Consider the following 24473-nt stretch of genomic DNA (forward strand, 5'->3'; position numbering starts at 1 on the left):
TGTCTGCAGTGGCTGAGTGCCCCTCACTCTACTGTCCAGAGAGACTTCACTCATTCTTCGCCTTCCCCATGCAAGGAAAGCAACAGACAAACAGGGTGCAGATCTGAAGAGCTTCAGCCAGCACTTCAGCTGAGGACCGAATGACACTGGGAGGCAGGGTCCTATTCCATGAAGTCACTGGTGAGGGGTCATCCTTTGACATCATCCAGCCTATGAGGATGATTGGGGCAGGTTAATCTGGCCCTAAAGGGAATATGATGCCCCACCTTTAGCCTAAAGTAACGCTAGGGGAGGATGCAAATATATTTAGGGTTTTCTGGTCCCCACACTGAAATTTTTCATTCACTGGGGCAGAAAAGAATCCTGAACACATAACAGGCTTGCAAAATTACTATCATGGAGATACATATTTAGATATGCAGTAGCCCAAAATGATGTGAGCTTTGAATGAGGACTAATGAGTAATAACCAACCATGAATTATATAAATGTTTGGGACTTTAAAAATAGAACAAAGAACAAACCAAAAAAGCTGGATGCCATCAAATACTATCCTGAACATACAATTTAGGAATAATTTGAAAGTTTTTATGCATTCCTGTTCTGGACAGTACCCATGCTAGATGAGGATTTTGGGTCTTGTAGTGCAATGCATCTGGAACATACCAGATGCTGAAACAGTCTGGTCTAAAAGCAGCTTCATATGTACTTTAATAACTTGAGGGCACAATCCAATACATGTATATTCAGAAAAAAAATCTTACATCTCCGAGTATTCATATGTTGGGACTTTTTCTGCCTAAACATGCTTCACAGTGCTCCCTTAATCATTTTACACTTTCCTTTATGCTGACAAACAGAAGGCCTGCAAAGGCAATTGATAGTAAGGCTTCAGTGGCTGCCAGTAGAAAATTCTCTTTAGACAGAAACTGATCAGTATTCAAGTGAACCAGAAGAAAATGAACGTATACAGTTCTTCACCCATCTGTCAGCCTTCAGAAGGAACACAGAGGAGTGTAGCTACTACCAACCCTCTTTTTGACTTTGGAGGTCAAAGACAAGTACAGCACACTGTCCAGTTGGGATGAATGAAAATAAGCTGAGAAGAAACGTGAAAGCAAGCACCTGATGCTTTGAGCCACACTCTAAAATGCTAAGGGAATGCAAACAAATAGTGTATCAAAAATGTTCACCTCCCTTTTAAAAAAATTGCTTTGAAAACTCAGTGATGTTTTTCTGAATTTGGAATTTAGAAGATACATAGAATCACAGAATACTGGAGTTCAAAGGGCCAAGAAGGCCATCAGGTCCAACCCCTGCTGGTGCAAGATGCCAAGTTACACCATCTCACTCAGATGACTGTCCAATTTGCTTTGAATATTTCTAGTGTGGGAGAGCCCACCACCTCTCTAGGCAATTGGTTCCACTGTCGTATTGCTCTGTCAGTGACGAAGCTTTTCCTGATGTCCAGCCTGAATCTGGGTTGTTTCAACTTGAGTTGATTATTTCATGTCCTTCACTCTGGTATCAGCAAGAAGGGATCTTGACCTTCCTCTTTGTGACAGCCTTTGAGGTACTTCCAAGTTGCTTACAGTGGTAATGGCTGCCTCTGCTCATGTTATTGCTGAAGCTGCATTTCTAGCGTGTAAGTCATGCTTAGTCATGAGCTCTGGCTCTAAGATCATATACAAATGTAATAACTAAATACATGCTCTCAAAAACTTTATTTCTCTCACAACATTCATAACCTGGCTTGCTACATTTAAAAAGATGTAAGCAGAGACCCACAATGTTAAGATGATTATTTTCCAGTTGGTTCGGGATCCTCGTGTGGCTTTAAGTAACCTTTAGTCAAATGAGATGACCATTCCAGTCCCACACACCAACAGTACAATCCAAGGGAGAACAACCTAGATGTTGGTAAGATGTTGTCACCCTGAGGAAGAAGGCTCCAGATTTAACTCTGTCTTGGAAGCCAGTGGGTCAGCATTCTCCAGCTTAAGACCAAACCTCTTATCGGTCACCATACCAGCAGCCCAAAGCTTTTCAATCTCCTTTAAGTCTTAGCTTCTGCTACTGGAAGGGTTTAAAGTAACTTTTGCAAACAATGCATGGTTTGAAACCAAGACTTTGAACCTTCAAGGAGTTTCCAGCTCGCTGCTGAGAGAAGAACTTTGGAAGTCAAAGATCTGCTCTGGTGCTTAATTCTAGCAGCAGTACAAGTAACATCAGTTTCCTGGGAGCTGTCCTAGGTACTGCACACCCTGCCTGCTGATACTCTGGTACCCAGTGCCAGCTGTTTCCAGCTCACTACCCATGAGCTCCATGGTTTGCAACACTTTTAGGTTTGGAACTTGCTTTATACTGAAACTACCCTGGAATTCCTTTGTGCAATGCTGTATGTGTATATGGAGAGACTAACTTAAAGCAGTCCTTTGTCAAATACCAAAGTCAAAAATGTCACTTTGGCCTGTCTCATGTACAATATTAAATGATTTTGTGTCTTGGGAACAAGAATGCATGAATCTTGCACTTGCATCCATGTGTGCGTGAAGGCTAACAGATTTTATTTTTGGTTGAGATACAATCAGATTCCTTTAATATCTTAATTGAGTGGAATGTGATTTATTCAAATTTGATTAGCTAAAACTAATCAGAATCAAATAACAGTTTGCTTTCTAGCTTGTTTTAATTAAACATATTTAGATCCAAATGCAATTACCCAAGTTTAGACATTATGGGAAACTGTGACTAGTTCTCAACCAAATTTCAAAAGCTCCCAGGGTTCAAACCAAGGACTTTCAGATCAGAAAACAGAAGTTGTAAATGATATTATGTGCACAAGGAGGAAGGGGGCAAAGAGAGGTGCACACATCCAAGATTTCTGCAGGCTTACTCACATAACACTTAAACTTGGTTTGCTAGGACCACTGCAACAGGCGTGACTTCTCTGTTGCTCACTGCTTCCAGTTACTGAAATGGTAATAAAACAGTTTCTCATAGGAGTGATTGGGCAATTTACTGCTAAACTGGCAGTTTAGGAAGCACCTGTACCACCACTGCAGACCTCATTCCCACACTGATCAGTTATATGGACCAACATCAATAAGCAAGCCAGTCTGGACTGCTGGGTATGGATGTCCTGACTCAGTATGCTGACATCCTCCATCTGAAAATGTTTTTAACCAAAACATTGCATTCTCAAGTCACCACCGCCATGGCCCAGTGCTTTGGAAGGGTCTCTCTAGCTGCTCACAAGCAATAATCAGCAATTCCATGAAGCGTTAAAAGGAAAAGACTGCCACAAGACAATGACCCAAGAATAATCCTATTAAAATCAATGAAAGTATTCCGAAATCAATAGGTTGCATAATTCACCCAAAGTTTCTATTAAAGTGACATCATCATTATTAGCATCTTTATTTTATATTAGTTTGTAGAATTACTCAGGGGAAGGAGAAAGTCAAGCTGCCGTCTTGCAGCCAACTTGCAAGGAAATGCAGAAAAACCAAGCAAAACAAATCTGCCACTGGAAGCTAATGCTTTTGATACGACACAATTAGCCAAAAGAGCACTGAATGTGCTACAAATAGAACTACACATTATTGTCAAGCACCCAAAAAAGAACAACTCTCACTGAGATCGTAGAAAAATATAGGGAGGTTGAGTCTAATACTAGTGCCACTGACAGGACTGAGGTTGCACTGAGAATGGGAAACAGTGAAGAAAAACACTCATTTATGTGGTCAAATGCCAGCCCAAAAATACATTTTTCAGATTTCTTGGACAGATGATTTTAGCAAAGCTTTAACTGCAAGATCTATTTTTTTCACAGCATATTTGCTGTTGTTTTGTTCTGCAAACTGATATAGAATTTACTTTGGTTTTTTATGTAAACAAAGCAAGCTAGATTTAAAGAACTGAGGATTCTTATTTTGTTTCAATTTAGCAGTTCTGACTTGCCAAACAACGCTTAGAATTTTAGCTTGGCTAGTTACTTGTAATTCCCTAGAATCACAGGCTCTGAAGCAATGCAAACTCATGGTACAATCCTAAGCATATTGATTCAGAAGTAAGCCACACTGGATGTTATTAAACTTACTGCCACTTAAGCACATATAGGATTGCATATTTAGTTTCCTACCCTGACATACTATATTATTACGAGTTTGCAAATTATTTCTACAAACTGCCAAAGCAGCTTGGGTGAGAATAAGCATAGGACAAATGCAGTCAAGTCCCAAGTCTGCCCATTTTCAATGCTCTCAAAGTCTGTTGTTTTACTTTGACATTCCTTACAGTAGAGAATAAACCAAGAGCTCCATCTGCTGATGGGCAGAGCAGCAGACATACAGGGGAGCACCTTAGCAGCTGCTCAACAAACTCTAGTGCATTTGGAACATATCTGTAACATCTACACTACAAACCTCTTTGGGGCTTATACATCTTAACTATTATGGCTGTCCACAAAGAATCCTGGGAATTATCTTTGAGGCCACCAGAGGGAAAGATGCAGCAGCCTCTTGATTGTACCTCAATCCCACCACACTACCTGCTGAATTACTGCCTGTCATACAGATGTGAAGGTCTTTGGAGAACAGAAAGTCAGAACGACCTAAGTATACACAAAAGGGAGTGCTACTGAAATTCCATTCTTACCATCTTTAGAACAAGATTTCAGAGAATGAGAAATCAGAGCATTCATAGATGGACATGAAGTCTGGGTGGGAGAAGGTGTAAGGGCTGGAACACACCTGGAGAACAGGTGTGGCAGAACAAATCAGATGTAGGTGTTAATGTATAAGCACTTGGACCCGGAATGGAACCACTGCAAGTAGCTTGTATTATGCATCACTGAAAACCATAATGTTCTTGCTAAGCTTATGAAGCTAAAGGCAGCATATAAATTTTGTGTGTGTGTGGGGGGGATATGTGTTACCAGTCCTCTATTTTTTGAACATTTATAAACTACTTCAGCTATATGGAAATGAAAATTCTCAACTATCACAGAATTATACCTCATACGTTTTATATGAAAAAGGCACAGAAACTACCTTTTGAACCATTTTTAGTCTATAGCATACAGATGACAACCTTTACTATAGTGTAAGAGATGTTCTCTCCAAAGAGGTACTTGACTATCAAGCACTCTTTAATGACTGACAAACTAGCATCACAGTACAGCTAGGAAGTTCTGCTGCAATTCTACACCCATTTACCCAGAAATAGGCCTCCCTGAACCCCATAATACCTTTGTGTAGTTAAGTATCACACTATCAGTGTGACGTGTGTGTGTGCGCGCGCATGTATTCTTTAACTCAGGCTATTGAAATGTTGTTCAGAAGCTACATATGGCTATGTCTGGCTACATATGTATGAAACCAGAGTACCTTTCTTCTCTGTATCATGAATCAGCTTAGAAGAACACAAGGATGAGGCATAATACACTCCATTAATTTGGCTATCTTCTATAATCAGTGGGGTGCAAATAAAGCAGTCTCTGACCAATGACTTAGCAGTACAACACAAATGAGTTGCACTAAAAGGGAAAAACCATTTAAAAATAATAATGAACAAATCACTCATTTGTCTATATTTGTCAAATGTTTGCTACTGGTGTTCTTTGGGGATGTACTTCTTTGGGGGTTGTCTTTAGAAAGAGTGACTAGCTATTTATCTTTAAAAGGAGAAGATCTCTACATCTAGGAAGCATCCAACAACCATAATTTGGCATCTCCTAATTTTCATCCTCACACTGTAATTGACCTATCTGGTAATTCCATCCACACTGTTTTGCCCTGCATACATACTAAGTGAACAATGGATTATTAAATCCATTGAGTTGAAATGCATGAAAATAGGAACAGCATCAGGGGAAAGGAAAGGAGGAAAGGAATCATATTAATAGTCCATTTTGCATGGTTGTCCAGTTTTTAGTCTGGGCTAATGGAAACCACTTTTTGAACCTTTAGCAAAGATGTATAAGAACACAGGGCATTACTCGGCTGCATCATTGCTCACCACTGTAAAACTAAATGCTAAAACTTAAAACTGGCAAGCAAAATCAAGTCCCTGTGGGATGAATGTGAAATGTGTTCTGCCTTAATGTTGCATTGCTACACTTCTTATATTGTCCTTAGTTCTCATTCTTTTTTTTTCTTTTTTATATCTGTTCCATTCCTTTACCACCCAATAGCCAAAAATCTCAACAGTTTACAAAGGTCAAAACTTTTTGCAAAGATTAAACATTCTCTTCCTTTCTCTCCATAAAAATAGGTCTGAGGATGTGATTCGTGAAGATCTGATTAGTTCACATATTATGAAGTGAGACATCTGGCATCTTTTTTTTAAGGCATGTTTGCACAGGGCAACACAATTCTAAGCAAGATGGCAAAAAATTAACTAAACTTCAGTGCAGAGCATGTGTTTCTTTAGAAATCCCTTCCAAAGTTGGTGCTGTTCAGTTTGTTATTATTTAATAACGCTGTATAGATATTCATATATTGTATATCTATATACTGGTGCATATCTGCCCGTTGCTGATCAGTATTTGTTGTCAGTTTCTTGGTTGTTGCTGGAAAGTTATTTCTAGACCTGTTTAAGCCTGACCTTCCTTAACAGAAGTAAAAGCCTTCCTTTCCTGTGCTGCCTCCTGGAAGACCTTGCCATGCATTGTCTTTTCACCCCATCCAGTCCATTGTCATTTGCCTGTCTCAACCTGCTCCAACCTTCTACTCATTCTTCTTCTACAAATAAGTGTGGAACTTTCCATTTATTTGTTGCTTGCTGCTCAAGATCTGTGATCAGTAAAGTTAAAGACAGATTTATATGGAAGTGTAGATTGGACATGAGTTCAGCTGCTGGGTTTAGACATGTCACTCAATGTGTTTTAAAGCTAGAACAAGAATGAAGAGTTCTTTAAATATCTTTCTCGGAAGTTTTGAGACCTTTCAGAAATGAGACAACATTACAAACATAAAAGAAAAACTGAGTTGTAAATCTTGTTTCCATCTGTTCAAATTTAAGGTATCTTTTAACCAATGTAGTTTTACTATTTGAATATAAACTTCATTTGCACAGATACACTAACTGGAATGCAGAACCTACAGCATGGAGGTGGCTTGCAGGCTCCCCAAAGTCATCACAGTAACCCCACAAATATTGTACTGAATTTCACCCCAGCCTGTACTTTCTACTCACTCTTTTAATATTTGTCATACATATTGGACTTCCCTGCATTTGTAGCAGCAATAAAAGAGTGTATACATACAGAGGCCCCAAACGTCAGGATCAACGGTAGCTCTTAAGGCCAAAAAGGAGAGCATTCCTGCCCAACTAGGGAAAGTAGATGAATCTGACCCACAGATTCCACAGCAGGGTGGCTTTTTCCAAGCTGCAGAGTCCATTGAATTACACAAATTGGCATTCACTAATCAATATTAATGCAAATATTCACCTGCACAAATGTGTTAATCTGCATTAGCTAATACAACTTAATATTAGTGTGTATTAGCTACTGTAAATCAGCACGTTTGCAGATGTGAGTACAAATTAGCACATATAGAACTAAATTCTGATAAAGTTCTAGGAGGGAAATGAGGGATAGAGTTGGGCATTATCTGTGTATTGATGAGACCAAACTCCAAAGCTTCCCTCAGTAGTTTCATATTACTAGACTGATTTAGATGGAAGCATAGATTGGACCTGAATTCAGCTGCTGAGTTTAGATATGTAACTCAGTGCTGTAAGGCTACAGCTTTAATTTTAAAGAGAATGAAAAGCTCTTTAAAAATATTTCTTAGAAGTTTTGAGACCTCCTGTCCAGTACCCAGAAAAGATCATCTGTCAAGGTGATCAGAGCAGTCCATCCCATAAATAGGCCCGAACATGCTATAAATTATCCAGAAACATACCAACTGGAATACCATTATCATTATTATGCATATGAATATGCACGCACACACACATACCCTGTTCTGTGAAAGGAATTAATATTTTCAAGAGGGAACATCATTGAATTTGAAATATTTCAGTAGGACCTATTACTATCTATAGTATGCTTTCTCTGAAATGCTGTTGATTTGAAGCAGGACAACTGCAGAATAAACTGATTTACTACACACACTCAAAATTTAATCTGGCAGATTCATTTTTAAAGTTTTGAATGGAACCATATAAATCACCGCATGAAAATTGATACAGTCATTAACAAATTGGAAACCCCACATGCTTTTAAACAGTTTTGAAATGGTGTATCATCCAGAGGATGTCGTCTGTTCCACAAGCCATTTAAGTTGAAATCAGCTGAGGCCAGCCTGACAGACCAATGGTCTAACTCAGTGCAAGGCAGTTCCTATACTCAGAGACATTTCCATGCTGTCCAACATCCCCATAAGCACCCTTTGGAGGATCCCGGGGGGAGATGCTTGGGTTGCTACACCCAGAATTTGGAACTCTCTTTCATAACTTGGGTGGGAGTTGCAGGGCTTTCTTTTAAGAAAGGCATTTGGGCGTTAAGTAGCTATTTTACAGAACTGATTTCTAGATTTCCATTAATGTTTGTTGTGGTCCTGTCCATTACATTCTAATGCTGTTTCAACCCTGCCTGATAAGAAATGTTTTGAAATGTTAAAGGATGGTGTAAATGTTGTTCTAAGCCACCTTGACCCCTTGAAAGGAAAAGAGAAGTTTACATGTTTAATAAATGAACTGGCAAGGAAGCTTACCCAATCTTGTGTTCTTGCAAAGTGTAATCATGCTGCTAGACATCTCTTTGTCAAAATCATATATTCTGTTTTTAGAAACATAGAAACAAATCGAGTCAGAAGGGGCCTCCCGGGCCATCTACTCTGACCCCTGGCTCTACCCGGCTCCCGTCACAACATGCCCACCATGTGCATGTCCAGCCTAACTTTGAACACCCTCACTGATGGGGCCTCCACCACCTCCCGTGGAAGCCATTCCATACCCTTGCGGTCCTAACTGTCAGGAAGTGCTTCCTGGCATCCAAATGGAACCTTGGCTCCCTGAGCTTTGCTCCGTTGGAGCACGTCCTGCCTTCTTCTGCAGGGGAGAACAGGTCTCTACCCATCTCCATGTGACATCCCCTCACATACCTGTATGTCGCCAACAGATCCCCTCAGAGTCTTCCCTTCCCTAGGCTGAAAAGACCCAGCTCCCTCAGTCTTCCCTCATATGGTTTTCCCTGCAATCTGCCCACCATCCTTGTGGCCCTACGCTGCACTGACTCTAACCTGGCTATATCCTTCCTGTAATGAGGGGCCCAGATATCTGCCTATATTATGCCGTATGTGATTCGTACATCACAGAGCCAGTGTGATGTAGTCATTAAGAGTGTGGGAGTGGGACTGAGGAAATCTGGGTTTTAGTCTCCACCCAGCCTTGGAGCTCACTGGGTGACATTGGGCCAGCCAGTCTCTCAGCCCAACCAACCTCACGGGGTTGTCGTTGTAGGTAGAAGATTAAAAGCAAGAGGAGGAGAATGATGTAAACCATTTTGAGTCCTTGTAAGAAAAAAGGTGAGATATAGACCTAATAAATGAATCAATATGTTACGAATCCATCAGCAACACCAAGTTCACACCTCTATGATACCAGCAAAGCACCGTGTTCTGAAATGCCGCACCATTGTTCTTCCTCTGTATTGATTTGCCTGTGCTCCAAGGAACCAGGATCAGGCCACCAAGTCACACAACCATGCAATGGTTCTCATGTTTCTTGTTCACTATTCCATTTCAGGTTTTGAGATTTTTGAGGCGAGTATCACATCTGCAGCAATGCTTTCACTAGTGAGAGTTCAAGTGCACACAAAGGGCTCATCACAATGATCTCCCAAGAAGATAAACCTTCAAGGGGTTTCCAGGAGCAAAACGATGGTTTGATGTTCAGCAGCACTACCCTAGACTGATGATGGGAGCAAACCGGGACAAGCACTTTGGTGCGGTCAGATTACACACTGAGTAGCGAACTATTTGGCTGATCTGATCCTGTAGAGCTCACTATTTCATACCATGATTATGATGTGCAATGACTGATCTGCCCTATTTATGTATTATTAATTTGTTGCTTTATATGACCTCTCCAAACCAAGCTTTAATAATACTCCCCCCCACCCCACGCACAAAAAAGGAACAAATACCCTGACTATTATCTGCAAAGAAAACCGCAGGGAGTGTGTCTCCCATATTAAATGTCCTTTGGTTCATTCTAACATCAAAGTTGATTAACCAGTAACAGAAGATCTACCAAGGAAAGCAGACTGGGAAGAAGTAGAAGAACAGAAACTGTGTCTGTAGCATATGAACAGAACTAGGAAGTTTAAGGAAATAATTCAAGTAGGAAAATGTTGACTATACAATTCTACATGTATCCTATCTCAATCTATTTTGTCCTCTTCAGGCTACTGCAAGACTATCTCTTCACCAGTGCTTCTGTAACATAGTTTCTGGGAATATCACAAAAGAAACTGGTATACTTGGAGGTCAACATGTTTTTGTCGCACCTGTACAGCTTCATTAATTGCCAGCTTTAAAAAAGTCATCAAATAATGAAGAAAATGAAGAAAAATTGGTTTTACAGTAGCTGTGTATCAGTGTAGTATGAACTTCATTTTCCAGCTTTCATTCTGTTTAGAAAAGTAGAAGATATATTCTCCTATACAAAATTTAGACCATCAAAAACCAAAATTATTTTAGATGCTGAAAACTCCAATTAAATGCCATGTGCCAGTCACTACAGCCCTGAACCCCATTTAATGGTTTGTATTACTTCAGGGATTAAAGCTGTGTATGGTCCATATTTAGCAATAAATTTCAGCTCTATTTAATTAAATACAGTTTTCTCTCACTTGCAAGAAAATACACAGTACAATTTTTTAAAGCCCAACACAAAACAGGAAATGAGACCTAAACTAACATTAATCATGTCAGCTTTATTGAACCACAAAAGAGTCTATATGCTAAATTACCTGTTCTTCCTTAGATTGGGGCCCATACAAAGTCAAAACAAATAAGAACTAGTATAAGACTTATAAAGCCCAAACAAAGCCTGTAAGTGCGTCTAATCAAATATCCTGGTTCTACAGAAGCAGCTAATGTATCAGGGTATTCTAGTAAAAAGAGAGAGAGAAATCAAGTCGATTCCACATTTTTCTACTGTATCATTCTTGATTGCAATAGTTCCTCTTTCGGCATGGATCTGAGCTTTATCTTCCTTGTTTATTGTCCCTAATCCCTCAAAACGCTTCAGTTACCACAGCTTCAAAAAGTAACCTCTGCAGCAAAATGAAACACAGACATAAGGCAAGCTGATCATGCCTTAGATCTTTACACTTGACCTCACATGAATATTCATTTCTGTCCAGTAGCTGAAAGGCTTTTGTACAGTATCATTTTGGGACACGGACACACACACACACTACGTGTGTTCCAAACAGAATTCCTTGGAATTTTCTCTTCTTCTTCCATCCAAAAGCCAGTTCAAAATGATGCTTAATAAATAGTCAGATTGGTTCATAGGCCGCCTTGCCACAGGATTAATTGCTGGGTTTTTATAAGGATCTTTAATTAGGTTAGAACAGCTCACACATCTGTGCTTTGGAAGCCTCTGTCAACCCAGCCAATGCAATCACATGGAAACCAATGTCCCCCAGCTATCAGACAATTGATTTTTGCAGGATTCTGCTCCTGTGTAGCTTAAGGGACATGTGATATGTTCATTTGTCAGCCAGTTTGTCCATGCTTCATTAACAGGCAGTGTTTTTAAAATTCTCCAGTACTGAAGTACTTTACCCCACTCCCAAAAAACTTTCAAGAACCATACACAAGAAACAAAAATAGCTACCTTTAAAAAGAACCTTCTAGCCAACGCTGAATACTTTTAATTTCCCCCCAATTAAAGAAAAGTGTTTAGCACATGCTGAAATTGCCACCAACATAAATGTCATCTGTAGCATCATGCCCCCAATGTACAACTTTGGGATTAAAAATGTCACTGGAAGTATGATTAGAATACAAGTCCCTGAAAGAACATTTGAATAAAGCATGCATTTTCCCTTCAGACTCTCACTGTGAGACACAACTTTTCACCTTATTATCTGGTTAGAACTGTAAAACTGGTTTTAAAGGATGGCAAAAACTGAACCTATACACATGCAAGTCAAGGAATAGAGACCATATTCATTAAGAGCTTGGCTCACATCAGAGACATTTTCTAAGTACACAACCTTTGAATCCTGAGAGTTATACTTGTTTTCCAAAGTGCATGTGTGTTTATGCATCAGAACTGTCCCTTTAAATCTCATGGTAGCTCTAAATGCTCTGTTATAGGAATTACTTGATACCTTAAGTTAAAATGCTCTCTTAAAGCAGATGATATGACTGGGTGCAAAGCCAGGTTCTCAAACACCCCAAAGATGCAAACATGCAGTGTCAGCTCTAGCTGTGAAATCCATGCCCAGTGCCTCAAAACCCTTGAGAAGACTGCAACACTTGTCAATGAGGCGTCCCTTAGCAGAAACCCTTCCTCCACTGATACCAGTAACAAGTATAAGAACGCACACTTATGCAGCATAAATCATTTTGCACATAACAGCATACTTGATGAATTCTAAAACTTTCCTACTTAAGCAAGGAGGCAAGGTCATATAAAACTTAAAGAAATCGCTCCAATTCCACTTAATGGCTGCTCCACAGGTTCTCTTTTGAAACAAGCTTATGAAATGCATGTTGACATTTCAATGCAAAACAGCATGCTAGATATTAATCTGGTAATGCTCATTTGTTGCCTTTTTTAAGTGCATGTTTTGACATTTAAGGAAGCACACCAGTAAAATCTTCTGCAATATGCTGCTGTCTTCAGCATTCTCAAAGCAACAGTTTTTGAAATTCCCTGTTGAAGGACAGAAAATCACCACTAATCATGGGGGAAAGGAAATTTTGGAGAAATAACACTCAAAAGAACCTATTTTTCCTCCAAAATGTTGGAACCAAATGTAAAAGAAAGAGGCATTGCATTGTGATGCAGTGCTTCTAATACTGTAAAGTTAACAGTTCACTGAGGCTGCATGTAGGGAAACAGAGAAACGAATTACGTGCCTTTCTGCTCTCAACTTCAAATATGTACAGCTCAGTGTTTTGGCAAGCTGGAAGTCTGCAAATGGCTCTTCAGAGGTATCTTTCTTCAGCTTCTGCTTCTTCTTGCTCAGGCACAATTTGAAAGAACATCCTTTCTGGAATGAGTGTATCTGTGCAGTAGTGCATATCTAAGGGGGCACAGTTCCAATTGGGGTGGTCAGTGCACTCAAGTAGATCAGACACTAACTTGAGTTGGCACCAATGTATGGATGCACGAAGACATATCCACGGGATGTATGCATTACGAGATGATAAGAGACATTTACAACCCAGAATATAGGAGCAGGGCAGCCTCAGGTGACATCACCAGATCAACTGCAGTGTCAAGCCACTACAATATATCCCTGCACACCGCTGCTTCCACAGCCTCCTTTCTGCTCTAGCCGTTGGAAAGCACTTGTGATTGAAAATACTGGAGACTCCTTCCAAACACAGACAAGGCATGCCACATCCTGTTGGCATACAGAGGAGATTGTGGAGGTTGCTAAATTGATCAAGACCGTCATTTTTTTAACAACTACAAAATGCATCACCATAGAAACCAGAAAGCAAGAAACTACAGTAATAACACTAAAGTAAATGCCATATCCAGTTAGTCAGTACAAGGCAGCCTAAGGGATTTCACCAAGGATAGAAACAAGCAGGGGTTTCAATCTATCCAGGGCACCGAGACTTAAAAAATAAAGACATAAATAAGGAACGTAATTATGCATTCTCATTGTAATTTCACTGTTATTTGATCGTAATTTAGCAAAATGACATTGTTGTTGTTGTTACTATTTGTTACTTACAGGCATTTGTTACAGCGAAGCTGTTTGCTGTTTCAATGTTGTCTACATGAGGAACCAAATTGAAAGGTGCTTCGGATGCATTGGGGCTGGTGTTGTGAAGAAAAATTGCTAACCGAAAAGCAGTATATTCCTGATCTGTGTTTCTGATGAAGAGGCCACCTACCAATAAATAAATGATAGCAGAAGAGAAAAAAATGTCACAATTGATTATTTTTATGCCAGCCACTGTAGTGTAAACAGCTTCATTGGGTTCTTTGAATAACACATCCATGTTTACGAACATGAAGGTATGAGGCTTAGAAGACTTTTAGGGTCCCAGTGCCTGTTTTTCAAAGTGGGGTCTCCAAGCTGCCTTTATTTTTGCTTTCCTCATCTCTTAAATCTCCTCTGCCACAATGACAGTGACCTTTGAAATCATTTAGCTTCCATCTCTGTTAACATGGAGCACATTGCTAAATTGGCCCTCCCTGATGTTAAGTGGCAGGCAGATTGAACACAACGGTGCTTCTGTTGAAACCTATGTACAGATATATCGGCACAGGAGAGAGGACACCATAACAGGCACACGTAAACATTCCCCCTTTATGCGCTGATGTATATGTACATTGGGAAGCAGCGAGAATAATCTGTACGGAAGAAGAGCACAATGAACTTTGTCCCTCTGCAGCCTATGGGCAGGCAGGGAGCTGTTCGCCTTTATTAGCAGCATCTGTAGAGTGCATGAGAAATGATGCAGTGAGAACTGGAAAGGATTCAAGAGCTGCGTCCCATCCAAAGACGGGCGAGCAGGAGGCAGCTGGAATGGGGCAAAGAGAACGCACATGCACGAGAAATAGAGCACTAAAAATGCCCAAGTTTCAAAGTAGTGGCAAAAAAAGGCTACAAGGCAGCGGCAGCCGCTGAAAACAACTCCCCCCCCCCTCCCCACGCCAAGGCTCCATGGCAAATAGGTTACTGCAACGTGCAGGCTGTACTAATCTAAGAAGCGATGCAGGTCGAGGTGGGGTGGCATCTTCCCAAGTTTGCATGCACACTGTACCCCACACACGCATCTGTCTCCTTGCCCTGCGGACGAGGAAGAGCACGGCCGTCTTTCCCGGACCCCCTCGCGCCCCATCCCTGCCTTCACACGTACACGGGAGGGTGGCCAGGGGACACCGAGGGGCTCTTCCCTAAGACCCCGGGGCCCGGCTCTGACCTCCCCCCTCCTCCTGTGCCCCTCCACTTTTTCTGCCCTCTAGTCCTCCTGCATTCCGTCCCCCGCCCCGACTCTTCTCCCAGCCCAATGCAGCGCTTACCTATTTGCACGCTGCTAGGAAAAGCGCCCATTGCGAGTCCCCAAAAGCCAGAAAACAACAAGACAAGCTGTCTGCAAATAATCCTCATCTTCTTCTTTCTCTTTTGCCTCCCCGGGTCTCCTCCTCACGCTCTCTCTCTAGATGTTGTTCAGAGAGGCATTGAGGACGTGGTGGTGGCGGCGGTGGTGATGGGGAAGGGAAGGGAAGGCGGCGGGGGGGGGGTGGACACGAAATTGGGGGGGAGAAAAATTAAAATGGGGCAGGGAAGAAAAGAGAAGAAGGTGGGTGCTCGTCCCCCTCCCCCTCCCTTCTCGGGTCCCCCCCCTGGTCCTTCGCTCCGCTCTCGCCTGCTGGCTTTTCCCCACCCGCCTTCCTCCGCTCCCTCAGCAAGCCATCCTGCCGAGGCGCATTTTTCCCGCAGTCTCCATAGCCCTGGCAGAGGTTTCTGTCCGGCTGCAAATGTTTCACATGCAAAAGATGGTGGAGAGTTTGGTGGTGGTGCCGGGGAGAGAGGAGTCTACTGGCTGCGCTCAGAGATGAAGACATGCGCTATTCCTCCCGCCTTCCTGCTCCGACCGCCACAACCCTCCCTCTCTCTCCCTCTCTCTCTCCCTCTCTCCTTCCTCGCTTCCTTCCCGCCCCGGCTCCCCTCGGCAGGCACGCAAACGCACCACCGTCACGGCGGCGTGCGTCCTCTCTCCGCCGCCTTTGCCCCCGTCCTCGCTTAGCACCGCGCAGGGGACGGGGATCCGTGCAGAGGGCGCGCAACGGGCAGGGCGACCCCCGCAGCGCCCCGAGTGCGGGGATGGCTCCAGCCGGCGCACGTGTGCGCCCTCCGTCCGGAGAGGCTCGTTTCTAGACCACACGGGTCACTGGGCAAAGGGCTGGTTCACACATGAGGTACACACGTGCGCGCCGAGCCGTGCACTTCGCCACCCTTCGTTTCACCGCGCTTCCTTGCCGGCAGGGGAGGGTGTGAAGGGGCCCAGCTGGAAATGCGCGTGATTCAGGTGGCACATTCCCACCTGCAGAGCCAAGTCCCGCTCTTGGCCTGGGGATACTGTAGACCTGGGACCCCTCAGCATGGTGCCTCTGACCACCACTGTGCCTGGGGACACCTCCCTCAGGGTCCCCCCGGGCAATTCTCTCCCCGATTATTTTCTCCCCAAGGTGTGTTTCTGCTGGAGAACTAGGAAGGTCAGCTGCCACCCACCTGCACCTACCCCCAGAGGCTGACTTGGGAAAGAAATGGACTGGCCAGCTTTGCTTTAGGGAATGCCTAGCAGCTGCTCAAAAGACAAGAGAGAGAACATCCTCCTGGACTGGGACTCTTTGGGTTCTAGATTTGGCTGACTGGGTGACTTTGGCCCACCATGAACTCTCAGCTAATCTACTTCACAGAATAGTTGTAAGGACACAGTGGAAAAGAGGAAGGAGATTATGTAAACTGCCTTGTGCTCCTTGCACAGTATATGGCAGGATATAAATGTAATAGACATTATAGCTCTCATCATCACCGCCAAAGCAGTGAGAAGGGAGACGTGTGTTTTCTTTGTGCTCCGCGATGCTTATTCTTAACTGTAGTGTGCGCATGTTAACTGGTTTGTTGGTACTGATGTGTGGTGGGTGTTGCCGTGTGTGAGTGTGTGTGCTGTATATTTTGCTCTTATTTTCTTCGTATGGTGGTGAGGGTTGTATATTTTGCAAGGGCTTGTGTTTGTGGGATGCCTGGTTGTCACTTGTGTTTTACTTCTGTCTTTCTGTGGTTTTGTAGTGTGGGTGCTTTTCAGTGATCATCATCAGTTTGTTTTCTGTGAAAAGGGTATTTTAGTGTGTTTTGTGGGAACAAATATTTGATCTGGTATTTGTGGCTCCGATCCCAGCACTACTTTGTATTCAGATTCTTGGCCCAAGTGACTTCCCTGCGCTTGGTCAGTTTGCCTGCTATGAAACTGACATTGGAGAAGAAAACAGGATTCAAAGGGTGGGTTTGTTTTAGAATTCAAGATCTTTCTTCATCTTTGTCCTTCAGGTCTTGGACAATCTCCTTTTAGCTTTGCCAGGTTATGTAATTGAAAAGGAATCTCTTGTAACCAGCTATGATCAACATGGTGGCCATTCTGGCAAGCACTTCTCATTCCAAATGGCCCAGAAGGACCAAGAACCTTCACACTGTATATCCTTATGAGAGGAAGAAGCAAAGTCTGCCCAAATCAATGTGCACAGAAGCCCTCAACACATACAGCTATTCAGGCCTTCCTTGGAAGTTAAAATGATCAAACAGAAGTCCAGTGGAGCTTCTTCCACCGCTACCAGGGCATGTGTTCCATATCTACAGACACTTATCACAGAACAAGACCAATATGGTGAATCAGGAAACCATTGCTTGGCCTAATGCAATGTAGTGTGAACTATGAACCAGGAACTCCCTGATAAATCTCTCACTGTAGGTATGAATTCCTTAGTCAAGACATTTTCACCCTTTTCCTATTGGATGATGCTTAGATACAGGGCAGTTGTAAGGAATACTGAAATGATTTCTAGGAGAGAGGTTGCAAATTTTAGTATCTGCAAATTCTACCATTTTTATTTCCTAGTTGGAATTGCCTTTGTGCATATGCAGAGTGCCTGTCCTTTGTGGAAGAAACCTACATCTTTGCATTGAAAATGAAGCAATCCCAAGGGAAGTGAAGAAAGCTCACAAAAATTCAAATGGGGATTTGGCCACTCACTTGCTCAGAGAACCTGCGATATAAACACACCAAATGGCATGTGAACCCTCCATATGACTTATTTTAAGAGCTCTCATATGTGACAAGAAACCCGCAAAGGAAGAAGTTCAAGAAAATCTACAGCATGCAAATGTGATATGCCTGTTTCATCATAACCTTCATTCTAAGAATTTCCATGGAGAAGAAAAACTGAAGACGTTTGGGAAAGACCTGATTCTGAAAAATTAAAACAAGTAAAAAAATTAACACCAGGCATGTAATTGTGTACATTGTAATTGTCTCTCTTTTCTAGGATTTCCCCAGCCAAACTTTGTTCCCCACAGTTCTGAAACTGGTCACAACACCCACCTTTAAACAGCCCTTTGAAATACAATTTTTGAAGGATTTTGATATATAATTGGTGAGAGGGCTTATGAATGTTATTAAGATAGCTCCTATCTTTAAGGTACCCCCCCTCACCTGCCACCATAATTTGGGTGCTGTCCCTAAGTTGGTGGCTGCTAGCATAGGAATTAAGATTTTCTTGTCCTAGATGCATTTAAGCCTCACTTTGGGAAGCAACCATGCCAGCGATGGTGCAAATTCACAAAACTGTTTTTAATGCTGGTGTAATTTCAATAGGTATGGTTCATTTAACATACTATTTACATTTGATCCCTGTTTTGAATGGGAAAATAGTATTTCCCTGTTGCAGTCACAATGCACCTTATCGTTTTAGGCAGTCTAGCTGACTTCCACGCTAGACATGATTTTAAAAGTGTATTTGAATTTAATATGTAGGTTTGTAAAAATGGGCTGATCATTTTACTGGGATCTCGGCAAATCTCTCCTTCTGTGGTCTACAGGAAGATCACTTCTGTAAAGCTGTAATCTACACTGAGAATGGGGGAGCCAACACTGCTGATCACACCACTCTCCGATGGCACCAGAATGGGAACTTTCCTTTTAGACTCCACCTTTTTAAAAGGCCCTGGACCTACACATCACTTTCATGGGATTTAATAACCCCGCAACTCCATCATAGTTTATTCTTTGGCACACACACAAAACCCACGTGGGGGGACTTTTTAAGCACAACATTAAAAAAGCAAAAACTGTGCAGCTAGAATTAAGACTTAAAGAACAATAAAAAGCCTTTGGCCAGCTTTCTTCCTACATCTGAAAAATGTAATTATTTTCTCAGCACTGGTGTGTTGACTGGTGGCCACAAATACTGCTGTGAGTGGAGACTGAGAAGAATGTGTTTACTTCAGTTCCAGATGAAGCAGCAGTAGGTTTTAAGTATGGGTATTTCCAGATGGAGGGCTGTTAGCAAAAGACATACTGTAACACTTTTTTCTCCTTTGTGGATTTTCTATGGTAAGGAAAAAGACAGTGGAAGTCTTTGGAAAACAGAACTGGTATGACTCCCACAGTTCCGACTATGCCATAAAATTCTGTGGGTGAAGCAGAATAATTGTGGAGCAGAAGCCTCATCTGGAAGTACGTGAGCGTGCCATGTCCCAAGGCAAAGGACCCAATAGGCACTGGGTTAGCCTGCGATGAGTGGATATCTTAAAATGGATATCTGCTCCTACTAAATTGTAGCACCATGGGAACCAGCAAATTGGACTTCTTAATGACTAACACGGTAATTCTGTCATAAGCTTCCATGCTTTAGAGTCCACTTCATCAGATTCATGACATGTGGTCCCCGGTTGGAAAGTATATTTATTAACACATGGGTGCAAAGACATAGTGCAAATAATTGGGTCAAATGCAAGTAGTACAGTGTGTGGCAGTTTTGTGACAGTGCAAAGAATGCATTTTGTACACAAGAGCTATGCTTTTAACGTGCGTGGGCATACTGATCATTCACAAGAGACTAATTGGTGGTAACATCATCACCTTGGAGTTGCTGTGCTAACTCTTGTGGTGGGACACAAATCTATCGTCGCTAATCAATCCCAGATACTTCTCAATATTTCCATTTCTGATGTCAGGTGTGTCCATTTATGTGTGTGTGTGGGGGGGGGGGGAGGACCTCTCTGTTGTATGCAGGTGAATGCACACCTCACACTGGACAATGACTGGCTGAATGAGGCCTGAAGATGTGGCTGATAATATTAGATCTTGCAACATTGTTTCCTGAGCAGACTTGACATTTGTGTTTGTTGTGCTGGTTCTTGGGTTGCACCCCTGCTTGGTGGCTGTTCACTGTGGTTTTATATTAGTGGACTGTAAGGGGGAAAGATTATTGTCTAGGAAGCCCACTACAAACTGTTTTCCATGCATCTAACTATTGTTGCTTTAGCCAAGAAAAATCCTGTGTGAGTGTCTGAAAATTCTGTGTCCAAAAGACACAATTTCAAACTTTTTAAGTGCATGTATAATTAAGGCACCTGGAAAGGCAAGCTTTGTCCCCAGCGTACTGATCAGGAACTTGTGCATTGGCAAAAGGGGGAAGCATGCCGCTTGGTCAGCCCCTCCCCACCACCTGTGCATTCACTGTACACAGGTTAAAACTTCGAAAATGAACTCGGAAGTAACTCATATCATTCCCTGGGTTCTCTGGAAAGAGGTAATTGCTTTTAAATTGGTTCATGTCTCTTATGCAAGGCATCTATTTCATCACTTTGATTGTGATGCCTTTCTCTAAATCCCTGCACTGGTTCCCCATCTACTTCCAGAGCCAATCCAACCACCCTGTCCTTAACTTCAAATTAGCTCCAGGCCCACCACTGCTGCCATTCCGTATCTCATCGTGTAATATATCAGTGTCCCAGTCTTTGCTCCTGCAGCTCCATCCAAGTACATGCCTCTTCCTTCACCTTCTTCCTCAAAGGTGCTCCACCTCTTCTTCCTATGCAGTACTGCCGCACAGCCTGTTGTTAGACCAAGGGCAGAGCAGTTGCTTGTGGCTTCCACGTGTAGCCCTGCTTCTACTTCATTTCATGTCCTCTGTTGTTTCCCCTGTTTAATTTTAGATTGTAAGGTTCTCTGGGCACAGACCTTGCCCTCTTGTACTCTGCAAAACACCACACACTAGACTGAATAATAATAAAATACAAGGTGTGGCTGTGTACACTACAGCACCACAACCTAAAACTTGGCATGCATCCTAAGGGGGGCCCAGGTATGTGCACATTGGGATTAGTTTTCATTCTGTTTTGTTTTTGTTTTTTTTAAGTGTGAATTTTAATTACTTTAAATGTGTTGTGTTGCTGAATCCTGCAGTAACAGATTTAGCCACTGGGGGCAGACCTTCCTAATGTGCACTCAACTTTGCAGACCATACAGCTTGAGGCCGGGGGGGGGGGGGGGGGGGGGGGGGGGGGAGTTGACTGAGGGGCAAAGTTAGACACCTTCCCCGGCTGGGGAGCACCACTCTTTCAGGGGAAGAGAGCAGATGGACTCTCAAGAGGTCAGCAACCACACCTAGGAGTCCTAGCAGGCATGGCTTTACTCAGACAGGGAAAGCACAGTATGTCCAGCTCTGATAACAATATAAATTTATTGGAGGGATTGCTGTATCAAACTAAGATCTGTTCCACTCTGGGTTTGCCTAACAGCAGCAGCAGCAACTGTTCTAAATGTTATTGTTGCATGTCAGCTCTGTGCAACTCTGGGAAACTAAAGGCTGTGGCTTCCTTTATACAGCCAATCCATCTTATATTTGGTTTTCCCTTCCTTTGCCTTCAACTTTGCTGGCATGATGGTCTTCTCCAGTCAATCTTGCCTTCTCGGGATGTGTCCAAAATAGAATAGCTTCAGTTATGACATTTTTGCTTCCAGGGAGTTGTGAGTCAGGGTTCCTCCTTCAAAAACACACCAGCTACAGAGCATTTTCCTTGCAACGTTCTTTATTGCTTCCAGTGCAGTTCACGCAAAATGGATCTCTGAACTTGCACAGAGCAATTTGTTGAACCCCATCTAGTAATTCCCTCCAGAAGCTTTCCTTATGAACATGCCTGTGCCTGAACACTTTGTGAGGGGCTCTCTGAAGGCGAGCACACCTCCTCTCTGTGTGCTGCCCATCGAATTGGGCCCTCGCCTTACTGTGGGGTTCAGCACGGGGGGAGAGGGCTAGTCTGCATCTGGGAGTCCCTCATCTCCAGCAGCCCCTTCCACTGGCTGTATGTCCAAGCCATTCCCATGAAGTGTCCAGCACAGCAAGGCACCTGGCCTTGAGCCAATCACCTCCTCCTCCTATTGCATCCCGAGACCTTGAGCTAAGCCATGCTCGCCAGTGTGGCGTTGTGGTGAAGAGCATGGGACTGGGACTCAGAAGATCTGGGTTCTAGTCCCCGTTTGGCCATGGAGCCAAGTGGGTGTCTTTGGGCCAGGCACAGACTCTCAGCCCAACCTACCTCACAGGGTTGTTGTGGTAGAGATAAGATGGAGGAGGAGAATGATGTATGCTGCCTTGAGCCCTTTGTAGGAAAAAGGCAGGATATAAATCGGAAAATAAATGGGAAAATAAAAGAAAAATAAAAAATCGCCAGTCTCCCCAAGACGTTCCTCATCCTCTGCACCTGAGTCAGCACCTGTGGGAATGCTGCCATCCCTTCCTCCCAACACAGGGAATGTTTTGGCTTGAATTGCTCTGGCACCCACTTGTCCATACTTTCTGTCAGTCCATGGCATGTCCACAGCTCTCTTCCGGTACCACATTTTCAAATCATCCATTCTCTCTCTGGAAACTTTCCTCACTGTCCAGCTGTCACACCCCTACAGAGTGATCAGGAATACAAAAGTGTGGGTGAACTTGGCCTTGGTCTCCAGTGAAATGTGCATACATCTGATGACCTTTTTCATCCATTCGTTGCTACCCTTTCCAATCTTAGTGCTAGGCAGTCCCATTATTCTTACTCTCCCTCTTATTAACTTTCCTTAGAATTGCTTTGCAGATCTAGTCAGGCTTAATTCTTGATGACTCTGCAAGAGAAAGCAGTTCCACAGCTGTTGGGCAACCATTCAGAATATCCCTTGGACAACCCAGTCCTAAAAATATTTGCATGATGAACCATTGAATTTAATGGGCCCTTACAATACAGTGCTTGTTTTTACAATTGCACCCGTATTGGGGTTGGACCAAAGCCACTTAAAATTTGATTACTTACTGTTTAGCTATTACCCATAAACAGGCATGTACATACCTTCCCCTGTGGGAACTGATGTAACAGCTAACAGCTGTGAGTTGGTTGCAAGTTCCACGTTCACTAGCTGGCATTTAGACAATCTTTGAAACTCAGAACCCACGTTATGGAGATAATGATGTTGAGCTACATTTCATTATTGTTCTAAGGGTTAATGAGATAGTATAATGAATGTAACTGCTTTAAATGTTAGAAAGTGTTCTATATATGCTAATTATTGTTATTTTTAAACACACACCTTCCAGCTTACACCCGCATCTCCTGACAGCTCGGGATCTTCAGAGGACAACTTGCATCAGCATGATTCATCAAATAATCCATTAATCACCATTTTACAAACCGGATTTTGTACGGAAACTGATGAGCCTTGTAAAACTGTTTCAGCATGAAGGATCTCTGAAACAAACAAACAAATTTATGTGCATCTCTCAGTTCAGACAATTTATATAAGATGGTTTGTTAAATGAAAAGCCCCAGCCCTTCATTCAGCGAGGAGAGTTCAAGTCCTGCTCACTAAAGTGGGGATCTACATGTTAGAATTTGGTTTTTTAAAGTTGGGATCCATGTGTTGGACTTCAACTGTATTCCCATTTACCTGGAAGTAAGCCCCACTGAATGTGAATTACTTTTGAGTAGTCTTGTATACAACTGCAGGGTTAACTACCTTGTCACTGGATCTACAATAAACTTACTCTTAGGGGTTGATACTTCTTTTGGACTAACTGATAATCCAAACACTGAAAGAATTGTAGATAAATTAAATAGATATTAAGAAAGCCTATACATTTTAAAAGAAATGTAGGCAAATGTAGAGTTAATTTATGCAACATCTCTGTTGGTATTAAACAGTGTGACTATTTAGCTGGTAGTTTCTTGTGCCCCTCCCACCTCATATCTCTAGGTCTGTTAATATAATGGCTAATCTGTTTTGCATTATACCTTCATTAGCTTGCCAGAGCACTGTGTGCTTCGAAATACTACTAGGAGTGTAAATATGCTTTATAACGTTTAAAAAATTAATTGGTTGTTTTCTCTGTCAAATTTGTTTGTATGCTTTTGACCTTATTTCTGGATGGAGAAGTCTTGGGTAAGCTGGTCCTCCCAACAAACTATTGAATTGCTTTTAAGCCTGTTAATAAAGCCCTTTTAAAATGCTTATTGCTTCTTTGTGAAGGCTTCTTAACTGCAGTGTATTGATGTAGACTTACTTAGTGCAGACTACTATGCTTTCACTACCTGAATCTGAAGGCTTACTTGAAATGCAAAAGCTTGCTTCCAGGTTTCGAACATTAGTTGTTTCAAAGAGTACGCAATCTGACTGGAGCACTTCAAAATAGATGATCCACAGAGCATTCTTACCT

The 24473-nt window shown here is 42.4% G+C and overlaps 1 protein-coding gene across 3 annotated transcripts in view; it reads right to left on the reverse strand.

The window, feature by feature from the left end:
* Positions 1 to 15333, reverse strand: part of GRIA4 (glutamate ionotropic receptor AMPA type subunit 4) — a 276464-nt gene extending 261131 nt beyond the window's left edge. For 2 of the 3 annotated variants that reach the window (XM_044442476.1, XM_044442478.1), the window contains exons 1-2: positions 15243 to 15330; positions 13945 to 14103 (exon numbers count right to left, since the gene is read on the reverse strand). In XM_044442476.1, coding sequence (XP_044298411.1) covers positions 13945 to 14103; positions 15243 to 15330 — 247 coding nt within the window. Of the gene's footprint in view, positions 1 to 13944; positions 14104 to 15242 lie in introns of all 3 variants that reach the window. The other variant, XM_044442477.1, reaches the window with a different exon arrangement.
* Between the last annotated feature and the right edge of the window lie 9140 nt (positions 15334 to 24473).

This window comes from Varanus komodoensis, unplaced genomic scaffold (assembly GCF_004798865.1).
Source record: "Varanus komodoensis strain SLA01 unplaced genomic scaffold, ASM479886v1 scaffold4, whole genome shotgun sequence".
Taxonomy (NCBI): Eukaryota; Metazoa; Chordata; class Lepidosauria; order Squamata; family Varanidae; genus Varanus; species Varanus komodoensis.